At 42.6% G+C, this 13,888-nt stretch overlaps 1 protein-coding gene across 2 annotated transcripts in view; it reads right to left on the bottom strand.

Moving 5' to 3' along the window:
• Positions 1–13,888, bottom strand: part of Dock2 (dedicator of cytokinesis 2) — a 429,458-nt gene that overhangs the window by 73,762 nt on the left and 341,808 nt on the right. For both annotated transcript variants that reach the window (XM_005376310.2, XM_013509168.1), the window contains 3 exons: positions 11,211–11,289; positions 2,223–2,323; positions 2,073–2,131 (listed from right to left, as the gene is read on the bottom strand). In XM_005376310.2, coding sequence (XP_005376367.1) covers positions 2,073–2,131; positions 2,223–2,323; positions 11,211–11,289 — 239 coding nt within the window. The remainder of the gene's footprint in view (positions 1–2,072; positions 2,132–2,222; positions 2,324–11,210; positions 11,290–13,888) is intronic.

The raw sequence follows: 13,888 nt of genomic DNA, 5'->3' as shown, positions 1-13,888 counted from the left end.
TCACTTGTTGACATCACTTTTGTGAGCTCTACTCTTTGGCCCTTAGTGATACAGGCCCAGCTTTGATGGTGATGCCAGAACAGCAGAATTAGGTCCTATCCTGAGTGGTGCAAGGTGAGAATAAGGATAGGACTCTGGTGTTGGTGTGGTGGCCTTCATGCTTCTCCTGCCCCCTGTTTTTACCCCTGTTACCCTCACAAACAATTAATAAGAAGGTACCATTTCCCTTGCTTGAGGCCTCATAGCTTAGAAATGATGGGGCAGATGAAGATGTGGCAGTGTATTTGGGATCTGGGTCCTGAGCTCTACCCAACTCATAACCTTCCTGTCCTCCATTGCCTTCCATGTCCTCTTTGCCACATTATGATCTTGCCAACAACCACAGAACATATATGATAACCTATTTTTTATGCTCCTCCTTCCCTGCAGTGGATAGGCCTTGCTGAAAAGGGCAAGAAACTGCTGTTCAGAAAATCTGGTGAGGCCCAGCAGACACAAAGAGATTGAGGGAAGCAGGAAACAAAGTCTAGAGTGGTAATGAAGGTTAAAGGGATGGTGCAAGTCTTATAAATGCCTCTCCTCAAGAGTGTCAAACAGTTAAGCCCCAGGCAAAGTAACTGGGTATTAGAGAGTCATGAAGGAAGTGCCCAAATTAGAGTGAAAACCTTCATTCTTATTGTTCAATAATCCACCCATCTGTCATCCATCGTTTATCCATTCAAGCAACCATCTGTATGTCCATGATATATTTATGGAGCAGGCTTCAGGCTATGGGAAAAGTGGATGACTCCTGCCCTTGTGGAATGAAAATCATTGATGGAGACCACTATGAAGCAGCCCTGAGCAGGACTTAAATTAACCAATGGGCTTTTCATGTCTAGTTGTGAGTCTGTCTAAGGCCTAGGCTCCTTGTCTGGAGATGGGTAGTGGACTCATAGTAAGTGAACCTCTGTGAGTCACTGATTCCTACTGAGGCCTGTAATGGTGGATAAATCCAGAAAGCCTCAAAGGGTAAGACAAGATCACATCCAGGGACACCTGGATCAAGACTGTAGCCTCAGGCATCTTACTTCTAGGTGGATTAATTGCACACCTTACTCAGGGAAGTCCTTGAGTGGTTCCACCCTTCGTGAGTACTCCCCTCTCTTTTTCAGATAACTAAATAAATATGGGCCATCCAAAGAAGGTCTTGATCTTAGCTCCAAGAGAATCTGAAATTCTGTGAGAGGGCTTTGATCCTCCTGGAGCCCTGAAATCATTCCATTCACCTCTTTTATTTAACCTTTGCTGTACACTCATTCAGGAGACTGTGGACCTTATCAGCCCACAATAACTAAGGGATATTATTTACCCGATAAACCATGCTCTGAGGTTTTTGCCAATTTGATCTCAAACAAGTTATTCTCTCTCTGAGTTTCCTAATCAATAAAAGGAGGGGGGAAGGTTTCCATCTTGTGGGAGGTGATGTGAAGTTTAAATAAGATCTCTTGGCACAGACCTTATTCCAGTTTCCAATAAATGTCTCCCTGGTTGTGTCTACTCCTTTATAGGTAGGCATGGTTCAGGTAATCACAGATGGTTCCTGTAGCTCAGGCAGATCTGTGGGTCAGGTCAACAAAGGTAGCTTCTGGGATCACCTTTCAGCTCAAAAGACCTTTTCATCTTCCAGAGAACCCTTCTCCCCCATGAGGTTAGAAGGCGTTGTGTGGACCACATCACATAAGAATACGATGCAAATGGTCCACCAATCTGCAGCCAGCATCCCACGATGTATAAGGGCCCAAATTCCTACAGCAGTCTCGCCCTTTCTTCTCTCTTATAAATCCCAATTTGACATCCAGACCCTCAGGAGCAGAAGCAGATTCACACCTGCTTAGGGGACTAGAAGGGGGATAGGTACCCTCCTCTATCCAGAGTAGAATTAGGCACTTATCAAAGACCAGGGGTGCACACAGTGATAGTGTAGTTTCAAGCTCTTGCTGCTGAATCCCCTGTGGCCTTCTGACAGATGGTCTTCAGGAAGGAGCTGGGCACATGCAGATGCCTCTATCTGGATATATAGGCCTACTCACCAAGCTTGTACCACATATCACGAATGGAGAAGCCAATTAGCCGCCTCATGTCCCCATACCTAGAAGAAACAAAAATGTCTACTTCAGGCCCCATCTCAGATCATCTCATGAAGCCCCTCCCTCTTCAGGAGATCCAAGAATACAACTTACTTATTCAGGATTTTGTTGTACTTGGCGTGTGAGAACTGCTCCAGCTGCAGAGAATCCTGTGTGATGAAAGCCACTGCCAGATGAAAATAGTTGTTCCACAGCTGTAAATGAAAGGAGAGAACAGTCACGGAGAGGGCCTGAAGTGGAAAGGCACATTAACCGCTGGGTAATGTGAATAATTTATGAAGATGGCAGAAGACAAAGGCAGAACCAGCTTAATTGTGTGCACTGCAATTTTCTGACTGGCACTGACTCTGAAATTAGCATGCTGGCCAAAGTGAGGACAATGGATGGATTTCCATAGGTACTGACCTCTGACAATGGGGTTTAGGGGAGGAGGAGGAGCAGGAGGAGAGTTTTAGGGTTGGCTTTTTCATCGTTGCTTTATGCTTTGCTTTATTTTGAGACAGATAACTTGCCATAACTGGGAGCCTGGTGAGCTGGTTTCTGCCCTAAAGATGGAGGTCAGCAAAGGATGAGGGACTTGCAGAACTTGTAGCTTCTCTGGAGATCCTCCTTAACTCACCTGCCAGTTTAGAGCACCAGCCTGCAACACCTTCTCTCTTAAAACATATTGCTGTTTCCTTTCCCTTTGTTCAGTGGTTTCAAAGAGTGTTCTCAGCTGGTGGCAGCCAGCAGCACCTGGGAACTTGTTAGAAATGCAAATTCCCTGGCCCTTGCCCAGACCTGCTGAATCACAGCCTCTGTGGTGAGGCCCAGAATAGTGTGTGTGAACAAGTACACAGGGTGAGTCGGACACTTGTTTAGTCAGAAACCCTGCAGGCTCAGTTTATATGGAGGCTTGTCATAATTTTTACTTATAGGTAATCTGTTGGTACAGAACATGAACTACTAATACTAGAGCCCATTCTGCCTGCTAGTGGTGAGACAGAGCAAGGTAAAGGATTCAGCACATGGAGAGTGCTCAGAAAGATGAATCACAGTGATCACGATATTGATATAAGACACAGGCCAGAGAGATGCAGATTCCAATCAAGATGTTGAGCCTCTGCAAACCTGTGTACAAAATTGAGGTGACTGTGGTACCTACTGCAGAAGGCTTTAATAAAGATGACATGAGGTGACGTATGTAAAGGGCATGAGTCACAGTGAGATCTCAAAAGCACTCATTAGCCTTATCGTTTTTTATTATTTGAGCGTTTCCTTCGGTAGCAAAGTGTAGCTACTTGGTTGCTCAGGGCTTTGTTGCAAGATGCCAAGGTCCTGCAAGGAGCAAGTGGGGACAGCTCTGTTGAACAAAGCTGACCACTTTTAGGCTGCTTTCAGCACTGTTTGGTAAGGGTACAGGAAACAGAAGCTAGAAAAATCCCTCTACAATTGAGACTTCCATCTGTAATTCAAAGAAGTGCACCCCAGGTTGCTGATGTCCAAGAGTAGGAGCAATGTGGCTCCACCAGTGATGAGCCATCACTACCACCCAGAGTTTTCCCATGGACTGTGGTTCCAGATTCAGAATGCAGCAAGTCAAGGACCCCATCTTTACCATATGCCACAACTCCCTCACTGCACACATTAAACACTAAGGACCAGATAAATTAAAAGGCCACCAAAGGTCATTTTTCAAGTGGGTATATTGAGAATTGAGTAATTTTTTAATTAACTCTCAAAAAGTTATAAAAGTCGCATGCACATAGTTAAAAGTTTAAATGACAGAAAAGATTGGATAATAAAAAGTTATCTTCCATCCTATTTTGAACTCTAGCCTAATTCTCCAGAATAATATATTGATAATTTCTTGGTTATCTCTTCAGAATTTTTTACACATAAACATACACACAGACATCATTTTTAAGTAACCTGTTATATTTTGCTTTTTTTCTGACAAATATACCATGTGAACATTTCCCCATTAGCAACTACAGAGTTGCTTCATCTTCTTTTATTGCTGTATAATATTCTGTTTTAAAGATATACTTTAGTTTTAGCTAATCCCCTATTTATATACATTTAGCATGGTTCCAACTGTAATCAACATCCTGCTGAAATGTCTTTATGCATGAGAAAGTACATTTGTAGTATGCATTTCTAGAGTTGGAAATGCAAAGTCACAGAGTCTAGGCAGGTTTTGCTGTTGTTTGTTTTCTTGGTTTTTCTTTTTTTTCATACTGTATGAATACCTTCTGTAGTTCCAATCCAATCACCAGCTCAATCACCATGAGCATATTACTTGATCTCTCCGACTCTCAGTTTTTTTTTTGTTTGTTTGTTTTTTTGTTTTTTCTGGTATCAGGAATTGAACTCACAACCTCGCACTTGCCAGGCAGGTGCTGTGTCGCTGAGCTAAATCCCCAGCCCCAACTCTCAGTTCTTTTAATCTGAAAAATGAAGATAATAGTACCTAGAGGGTATAGTTTAAAGGATTAAATGAGACATCCTGACAATACATTCCTACTCAGTCTTACAATATCAGATCAAACAGTGAAAGACTTCCCCAGTCACCCACTCTAATACAGATCTGCCCACCAGTCACCCTCATTATAGTGTACTTTCTTCATAGTGCTTACAATATATTTTAAGCAAACTAATTTATTCTCTGTCTCTTCTACTGGATATAAGCATTATACAGGCAAGAACATCCTTCTGTTGTTCGCTATTTTATACCATATCTGGCTGCATGTCTGAACTAGCATGTACTCCAGAAATATTTGTTGAATGAGTTTTTTAATGAACTGAGTACTCTGTGTGCATTCTCATGAAGTCTGCTGAAGAAATTTGTATTCTCTTCTCACTTTAGATTTCAGAAAATTGAGGCTCAGAGAGGTAAAATAACTTGCTCAAAATGGTAAAAGTAGCACTTGAGTCCAAGTTCATCTCATGCTTAGACTTTCCTTAAAAATGTTTCATATATAACTGACAATAATTACACAAATTTATATGGCAAATTTTGAAGTTTTGATATATGTATACCCCGTGTGATGATCAAAGCAGGACAATGAACATATCTACCACCATGAATATTTATTAACTCCTTGTGGTGAAACAGTCAAAGTTTTCTCCTCTGGCTACTTTGAATTCATATTATTGCTGACTAGAGTTCTGTGCTGTGCAACAGGATGTCAGAAAGTATTCCTCCTAAGTCACTTTAATCCTGTACCCGCTGACCAGCCTCTTTCCATCACCCCTTTCTCTCAGCTTCCACAGCCTATGTAACTATCATTCTACTCTTTACTTCTGTGGAACTGACCTTTTTAGTTTCTGCATGTAAGAGATTTGTCTTTCTGCATGTGGCTTATTTGACTTGATACAACATTGCCCAGGACAATCCATGCTATCATAAAATACAGGAATTCATGTTTTAGCAGCTGAATAGTATTCCATTGTGAATAAATGCCGCATTGTCTGTACTCATTCATCTGGTGTGGACACTTAGTCTGATCTATATTTTTGCTATCGTGAATAGTGTTGTAATCAACATGGGAGTGTAGATGTCTCTTTGACATACTGATTTCATTTCCTCTGAGTATATGAACAGTAGTGGGATTGAAGGGTCATGTGGTGGCTTTAGCTTTAATTTTTTGAGAAGCCTCCATAATATTTTCTATAATGGCTGTACCAATTTGCATTCCTACCAACAGCAAGCAGTGATTCCCTTTTCTGCACCCCCTTGCCACCGCTTGTCTTTTGGATGATAGCCATTCTAACTGGAGTGAAGTGACAGCTCACTGTGGCTTTGATTTGCATTTCCTGATGATTGGTATTGTTGAGCATTTTTTCATGCATTGGTTTGCTGTCTTCTTCTGAGAAATGTCTATCTGGGTTTGTTTTGTTTTGACTGTTGAGTTGAGTTCCATATATATTATGGATTTAGACCCCTTATCAGCTCTATGGTTTGCAAATATTTTCCCCCATTCTGTAGGTTGTTTCTGTAAACTTTTTTTTCTCCTTTGCTGTGCAGGAGATTTTTAGTTTAGTGCAATCCCATTTTTCTATTTTTACTTTTGTCACCTGTGCTTTTGGGGTCTTGTCCAAAACTCCTTGGCTAGACCAATGTCACAAAGCATTTCTCTATGTTTTGTTCTAGTAGTTTCATGGATTCAAGTCTTACATTTAAGTCCTCAGTAGGATTTTCCTCCTGAAACCCCCTGTTCTTATGCTAAAATTGCTCTTCTTCTCCCTTCTTGGTTCCCTTTAGCCTTGGTTGTTGGCTAAGTTTCCACTGGTTCATCTGACATTTTATAGTCTTCACAGAAGAGCGAACAAGGATTTAAAGTCTTCAAAATTCCTTTCCAATGGGTTTTAATTATTATGTACCTCAGAGTCCAATTTAAAAAAGAACCTGGCACGCAGTGTCACTGAAATGGTGTCAGCTTGCCCCCTCTGTGGTACAGGGCCCAGGCACGATGACTGTTCAAGGGGTGCTTCTGAGCCTGAGGGTAGGAGGTTCCAGGTGTGGACTTGGTGAGGAACATCAGACAAGAGGTGGTCTGGGGTCTCAAAGGTGAAGCAGGCAGGGCTGGGAGAATATTCTCAGGCACAAGTCCCTCTTTCTGACTGGTGGAAACATTCCAATATGAGTCTCCATCATGAGTCTGCTGTGGTAAAATAGATTTCTTGAAGACTTTGATGATTCTTTCTTCTGGGTATGTTTCTTTCTCACCTTTCTTTTTTCCTTTGTGGTGCTGGGGATTGAAACTAGGGCCTTTGCACTGAGCTACATATGCAGCACCACCTTCCAGCAATTTTTAAAATTTTGAGCAGGGTCTTGATAAGTATTTTGCTATCACTGGTCTATATTCCCAATATAAATACCAACTTGGTCCTCCCTCCTCTGTAATGGCTGAGAATATTCTGGAAGCTTTTCTTTTCACAGACTCTCTAGTATATGTTAAAAAATGATCCCAAGTTGGGCTGAAGCTTTTGCCACAATGTTCTAGGCCTATTTAGGATGACCACACCCACAGATGAGTACAGAAACTGATCTCAGGACCAATCAGAGAGCTTCCTACAAAAACAACAATTTCCCTGAGCCTCAGTGTAATCCCTCATTCTCTGATCCTGCAGTCAATCACCTCAGCACTTTCCATTCCAGTGCTAGTGATAACTACCAAGGGCAGAAAGATTTCCTGGATTTAAATGAAGGAAACTTCCAGAATCCAAAGGCACCTGCTCTCTAAGCACCAGAAAAGTAGAGGAAGCTTGGGCTGTGCAGATAGGGCTGGGCTCTGTCCCAGAGGCCCAACATAGCAGTCAGAAAAGTCAACAATTCCTGGGAAGCTCAGTTTATTCACCAGTGAAATGGCAATATCCCTGCCTACTAGGATTATGATAAGGGTCAAAATGTCCTAAGAAGGTGCCTAGCAAATGTTAACTACTTTCTTCAAAAGCTTGGATAACAAAAGATGGACTTCTATAATCTTCTCTCAAGACTGCAAGATCCTTGAGAGTAGGGCAGTTGTCTTAGTCCATTTTGTGTGCCTATAGAAGAATACTAGAGCTAGGTAATTGTTAAGATTTATGTCTACATGTCCCCTCAAAGCCTCATGCAGTCATGGGACAGGATTCTAGAGTTTGTTACTGATTCATAGTCCAACGCTGGGATTATGGGTGTGAGTGCTACACCCACCCTGAAGCAAGTAGTCTGCATACAATATAAAGGAGGGAAAGTGTCTTCTCTCTCTTTTCCCTTTTTATTCTTGTTGCTTTTGCTGTCTTCTGCTGCCATGAACTGTCACCCTTCTGCTATGCCACACCCTGCCTTGGAGCCAGCTGATTATGAACTGAAATCTCCACAAACTGTGAGCTAAACAAACCTTTCCTTCTTTAATTTTAGGCTTCAGGTATTTTGTCCTAGCAATGAGAGAAAAGTAACCAAGACAGTAGTTTATAAAGAACAGAGGTTATATTTTAAGTTCCGGAGGCTGGGAAGCCCACGGTGAAGGTGCTCTCAGCTGGCAATAGCCTTCTAGCTGCAGAGCCCCCGTGCCCCAACAACCTCTTAAAAATTTCACTTCCCAGTATGGTTGCATGAACTTTGGGGGATATATTCAAACCCTCATAGGACTGTTTTGCTTTATTTCCAGACTCTTCAAAACATGTTGCAATAGCCTGGGCCCTCAGCAAAGTCTCTGCTGAGCTGGATTCTAAAACCTTTCTTGGTCTCCTCTGACCACGCAAATGGATGAGAACACTAATCCCTGGTATCCAGAATGGGGTGCAGAAATGTAAATGATCTTAGAACATTTTGTCATTTCCAGGTCTTGTCACCTTCAGAGTGTTATTCACAGAGCTTCCTGCTTTCTGCCCTTTGAATCACAAACCACAGTTCCAGAAAAGATACTAGGGATGATCTCCCTGTGCCTGCCCCTTCTGGACAGTGGCTGCCAAAGCCAATAGCACTGGGTGATAGATGCTGCTCCTGCTGATGTTAAATGCATAATTCATGAGACCGTAGGAAAGAGACAAGGCATGTTCTAGGCAGGGTACAGAGAACAAATCCATCCTCACATGGGGGAGGAAGAGGTAAGAGAATAAAGATAAGGCTGAGAAATGACTCTGCTCTTGGGTACTTTTCACCAAATATCTATGGAAGCCTGATTTTATATTGTTGGCCTGATTTTATATATTATACTTTATTTTATGTTGTTGGCCACTTTTCTGTTTTGCAGAAGCTTATGGGTGTGACAGCCCCACGTAATGTTGTCATCAGAAAAATCTTTTCTGTTTATCCAGGACTGGCATGAGTTCTCAGCCCAGGCACATCTGGGGCCAGCATCAGGATTGACATCATCATCAGTATAAATATTACTATACTGAGCTCATATCTATGACTATGTCTCCAGCATTATTCTATGTTCCCAGAAATGTTCTATGTCCTTCACATGAATTGTTTTACTTAATCATCACCACCATCCAATGAGATAGCTCCTAGGAATATCTTAATTCAATAATGAAGAAACTGAGGCACAGAGAGGAATAGTAATTTGCCTCAAGTCACACAGCTTATAACCTCAGACTTTTGATCTATGGATTTGTCATTCTCTGGGCATCTCTCAGACATAGATTTCCTTACAGGAAAATGTCATAAAACCTAAAAGAATGTCATGAAAGACTGAGGCTGACCTTCCCTTGGAAAGTGCCCCCTGAGACCATGGAGGAGAGCCACAATCAGAGAAGCTGGTTCGAGTCTGTAATTGCCAACAGTCACGTAAAGAGATGAACAAACCAGCTGGCTTTTTTTATGGCCCAAACACTGGCTTTCCTGGCCATAGGTATGTTGTTCCAATCTGTCCCTCTAAAAATACAGTGGCTTCATCCACTTTTCTGAACATAACTGCAGCCTGTTGGCACCAAGCCGCCTTTGGAAGGGAATCAAACATTTCTCCTAATTTGAAACAGCCAATGTGACATGTTTTGTTCCACTGACAAAAATGTATAATGCCAGGAGAAGCTCTCCCCAGACCCAGCCAGGCGGTCAACCCAAGGCAGCAGGGGCACTGTACCTGGCATGTGGCTATGGGTGACTGAGTTATATTCCCGAATGGACTGATGTGCTACGTCACTTTGGGCTGTCTACGCATCGCCTCTGAGTTTTATTCCTGCATCCTAAAAGGGGACAAATTATTAATCATGGTAGCTAACTCGCATGGTAGTTGTAAGGATGAAGAAAGATGATGCCCTTAGAGTGCTCTTCATGAGATGCAGCAAGTGGAATCCATCAGAAAATGGCAGCTACTATTTTTATCAGTTATCAACAGCTGGTTTGAAGGAGAAATAGTGGGCAAATTTCTTCAAAGATAATGTTTCAGCCATACAAAGTCTTATAAGCTAGGATGGATACTACAGGTTTCATGCCTGAGGTTACCTCTCCACGGAGCCCTTCAGTGTGCCAGGTACAGAGTAGAGGGTAGCTTGGAGTATGCAGTTTTGCTTTCATGAAACTCATGAAGGAAACAAAACATGTAGACAAATACGTAAAACAATGATTTCAAATGACAACGAGTGCCATGGAATGACTCCCACAGGCCCAGTGGTGATGGACGAGTAATGACTATGGTGTATGTAGAGGGTCCTCTGGGAGGAACCAGGCAAGAGAGTCCTCTTTGACAATGAAGTATTAGAAAGGAAATTGGTAGGAATGTCTTATGCATTTTCCCAACCAACTGACACACCCAGTGCTGGAAAACTCTTCTGCAGCAGAAAATGTAGGTGACAGCATTTACAGGCGTAGCACCTGAGCATAGATGCAGTCCATGCCTTGCCTGAAGAGGCTTAGCTAGTGATAAGCCAAAGCCCAGATAAGACCAGAACACCTCAGAGGAAGAAGCAGAAGAGGCCATGGCCCCAGCTCACCAGGTTTAGTGACTTGTACTACCTTAGTCCCCACTGTAAGGGATACAGGAGGTTAGGGACTTCCTTCCCTGAGGGCCTTTCCAGAGTCTTCTCTCTCATACCTCCAGCCACAGGCAGCCACGTGGAAGTTCCCCACAGGCTTTGACACATTGGTTCTTCATGGGCCTAGTTCTGGACCAGATGTGTCACTGTTTGACCCAGGGACATATTTTTAGGTCCCTGAATATCTCAGAAGCTCCAAGTTGACTGATCACTAAATATCGCTTTGGGAAGAATTGAAAAGCCACAGAAGATGTACTGTGAGATTTACTGTAAATCATATTTTGTGCCTATGACTGGCTGCTTCTAGGCTCCTGTGAAGAGAAAACTAAGAAAATGTGATGCATTTTTGAAAGGTGGCACTTGCTGTACTGAAAATAAATGAACACAAGTCTTCTCATTAACACAAGATCCATTATGCAGTCACATTTGCATATGAGGCTCAGTTGGTGACTATTTAATCAGGACCTTGGTTTCAGGGCCTGAGAACTTCCCTCCCCCTATAGCATCTCTATGGACATCCCAGAGACACTGGCGTGCTGCCATGTGCTTTGAGATATGTGTGATGGAGCGGTCAGCTACAGGATGCCACAGCAGCTCCCAGCTGTTCCAAGGGCAATTCTGGCACCTCACACTCACCTGGAACTCAAAGTTTGTGTGTTCCAGAAACTTCTGATTCATAGTTTCTGCAAACTTGTTGATAGCTCTCAGGAAGACCCTGAAAGAGAGAAGCAGGTTACTAGATCAGGAGAGCCCTCCCCTTTCTCTCAGGGAGAAGTTCAAAGACCACCCACTGATGTGCAGATGATGATCAATACAGAGCAACACCTAACCCCACTCAAGACCTGGGGCTATGTTTACCTTGCAAGAACTCAAGAACTGTCTGACTTTTGAAAATCTGCCTCGTCTTATGTTAAAGATATTAGATGCTTATGACAGAGGTTCATTCGATCTAGAAAAGATATAAAGAGAAACCCCCAAATATTCTACCAGATCCTATCATCTAGAAAAAGGTATCACTCCCCCCAAAAAATAAAAAACAAAAGAACAAACCCCAAAACAGATATTCTACTAGTTTCTATCATCTAGAGAAAGCTGTCATCAACATTTTGATGAATATAATTTCAAAGTTCTCCATAGACGTGTATACATGAATGATATTCTAAGGATTCTAAGGATAACATTTTGATAAATTGCATTACACAATAAATGCTGTTTCACAGCCTGTATTTTTTGCTCAACAAGAAATTGTGGGCTCCTTTTATGTCAGTGAATGCAGATATATATCATCCTTTTTAATCACTGAAGAGCATTCTGCTGTATGGATATATCACAGTTTATTTAATCACTTTTTTATTGATGGACCTTTTGGTGGTTTCCTGGCTTTTTTATTATAAACAATATTCCACTGATGATTCTTCTGTGCATGTCTTTTACCTTCTCCATGCAACTCTTCTCCACTCTTCTGCAAGTCATATTACTAGTCAAATGTTACCCACATTTAACATTTGGATACCTGCTGTCAAGTTACATTTGTCCTTAAGTGTCTCTCTGGCCATCTAGCCCTCTCCTTGGTCCCTGCCATACCTACCTGACTGACTTACAGACACCCATCTCTTGCTCTGTCATCCTATGGAGCATTTTGTTCTCATTGTGGCTAATGCTGACTTCTATAGCTCCCCACACCCACAGGACAAGTCTGAACTCTAACTCTTGATAGCCACTGTCTTCTGTCACTGGCCCTCAACCTTCCTTCTCATGCTTATCCGCACTCTCACCCTGTGCTCTGCTTGCTGAGTACTTGGCCATATTCCTTCTTTCCATAAAAGAAGACACTGCTTCTGACTTCTTAAAGTCAAAATTCTGCCTTCCCCTTATGGTCTAGATCAAAAGCCTTCTGTTTCAGGAGGTCTTCTACTATTTCCCTAGCCATAGTGACAGCCAACACCTCACAGTTCCTGCTTTCTTCTTATTACCACGCTTCAATCGCTAGCTGTCTCTCTGCAGCTGGTCCCCCTCTTTTAGACTATGAGCTTCTTTAGGGCAGGGCCTGCTGCATCCTGCCACCCAAAGGACTCTCACTGTCATGCTCTTTGCCAGCACTCATTGTAGTGTAGGATGACTTATCTGTATGACTCACTAAAGTCTGTCTCCTCCATTGTGCTGTACTATGCAGGGATCAGACCTCCTCATGTGCATGCACTCACTAACTCACACGGCTTTGACTTTCAAATATTTATCCCCTTCCTTGGGATCTCCCTGAGCATCAGTTTGATGCCAGTTCTCTGCTCTGTATCCATGCTTGGATCACTAATAGGCTTCTAAAATTTACATGCCCCAAACTAAAACCCTAATCCTTGCTCTTTCCAGCCCCAGATACATCTTTCTATAGTTTTCCTAACTAAGTGAAGGACAATTCCCTTTTGCCAAGTGTTCAGAGAAGGTAAAATCATCTAACTTAGGTAACATCCTTGACTTTTGTCTTTGTGTCTTATCCTATGCATAGCCTGTTGGTACATCCTCTTAGCACTGCTTTCAGAAAATATCCAGAATCCAACTATTTCACATCATCCCACCCCCACGATAACTGGCCTGCACCAGGCCCATATCATCCCTCTCTTGGATTTCTGCAGGAGCCTCCCAGTTATACTCAGTGGTGATCAAGTCTCACTTTTGTATATCTGCTTATACAATTTTGGAATACAGGAGCACATCTACCATATTACTATCACTTTTGATGAGCAGTAGCCAGACAATAACTATCTATCCATAGAATGGCTAATCAGGGAAAATACCTATCTGGCCAACTTGGGTCACCATGGGAAGGTAATAAAGGAGGTGCTGCTGAGTGGATTATTGCTGTGGGCAATAATCAGGACTCAGTGCTTCTTGGAAGCCTTTAAGAAATGTTATACAACACATCTGCACGTCAGAAATGTCTTCTCCTAGGGGGCAAAAAAGCAGACATACTTCTACCACTAACACCAGCATCTCAATGGCTGAAAGTTTTTCCTAGGGCATTCAGTCCTTGGTACTGCTGGTGTACCTTGAAAATGGGCTGAGCACTGTTCTTCCAGATAAATTCCAGGGAGAGAAAGAAGGAAGAAGCTTTCAGAATGTATGGGAAATGCCCACCTAAGCTGCTGGGTGAGCCAAGTATGTGGACAGGAACCTGTAACATTTGCCATGTGGGCATTGCTGGTCAAGAATGGTAGGTCAGGGGCTGGGGATTTAGCTCAGTGGCAAAAGCGCCTGCCTGGCAAGCGCAAGGTCGTGAGTTTGGTTCCTGGTACTGGAGAAAAACCAAAACCAAAAAA

Source organism: Chinchilla lanigera, unplaced genomic scaffold (genome assembly GCF_000276665.1).
Source record: "Chinchilla lanigera isolate Chin_1 unplaced genomic scaffold, ChiLan1.0 scaffold00007, whole genome shotgun sequence".
Taxonomy (NCBI): Eukaryota; Metazoa; Chordata; class Mammalia; order Rodentia; family Chinchillidae; genus Chinchilla; species Chinchilla lanigera.
The sequence above is the reverse complement of the archived record's forward strand: the minus strand, read 5'-3'. Positions and strand labels throughout refer to the sequence as shown.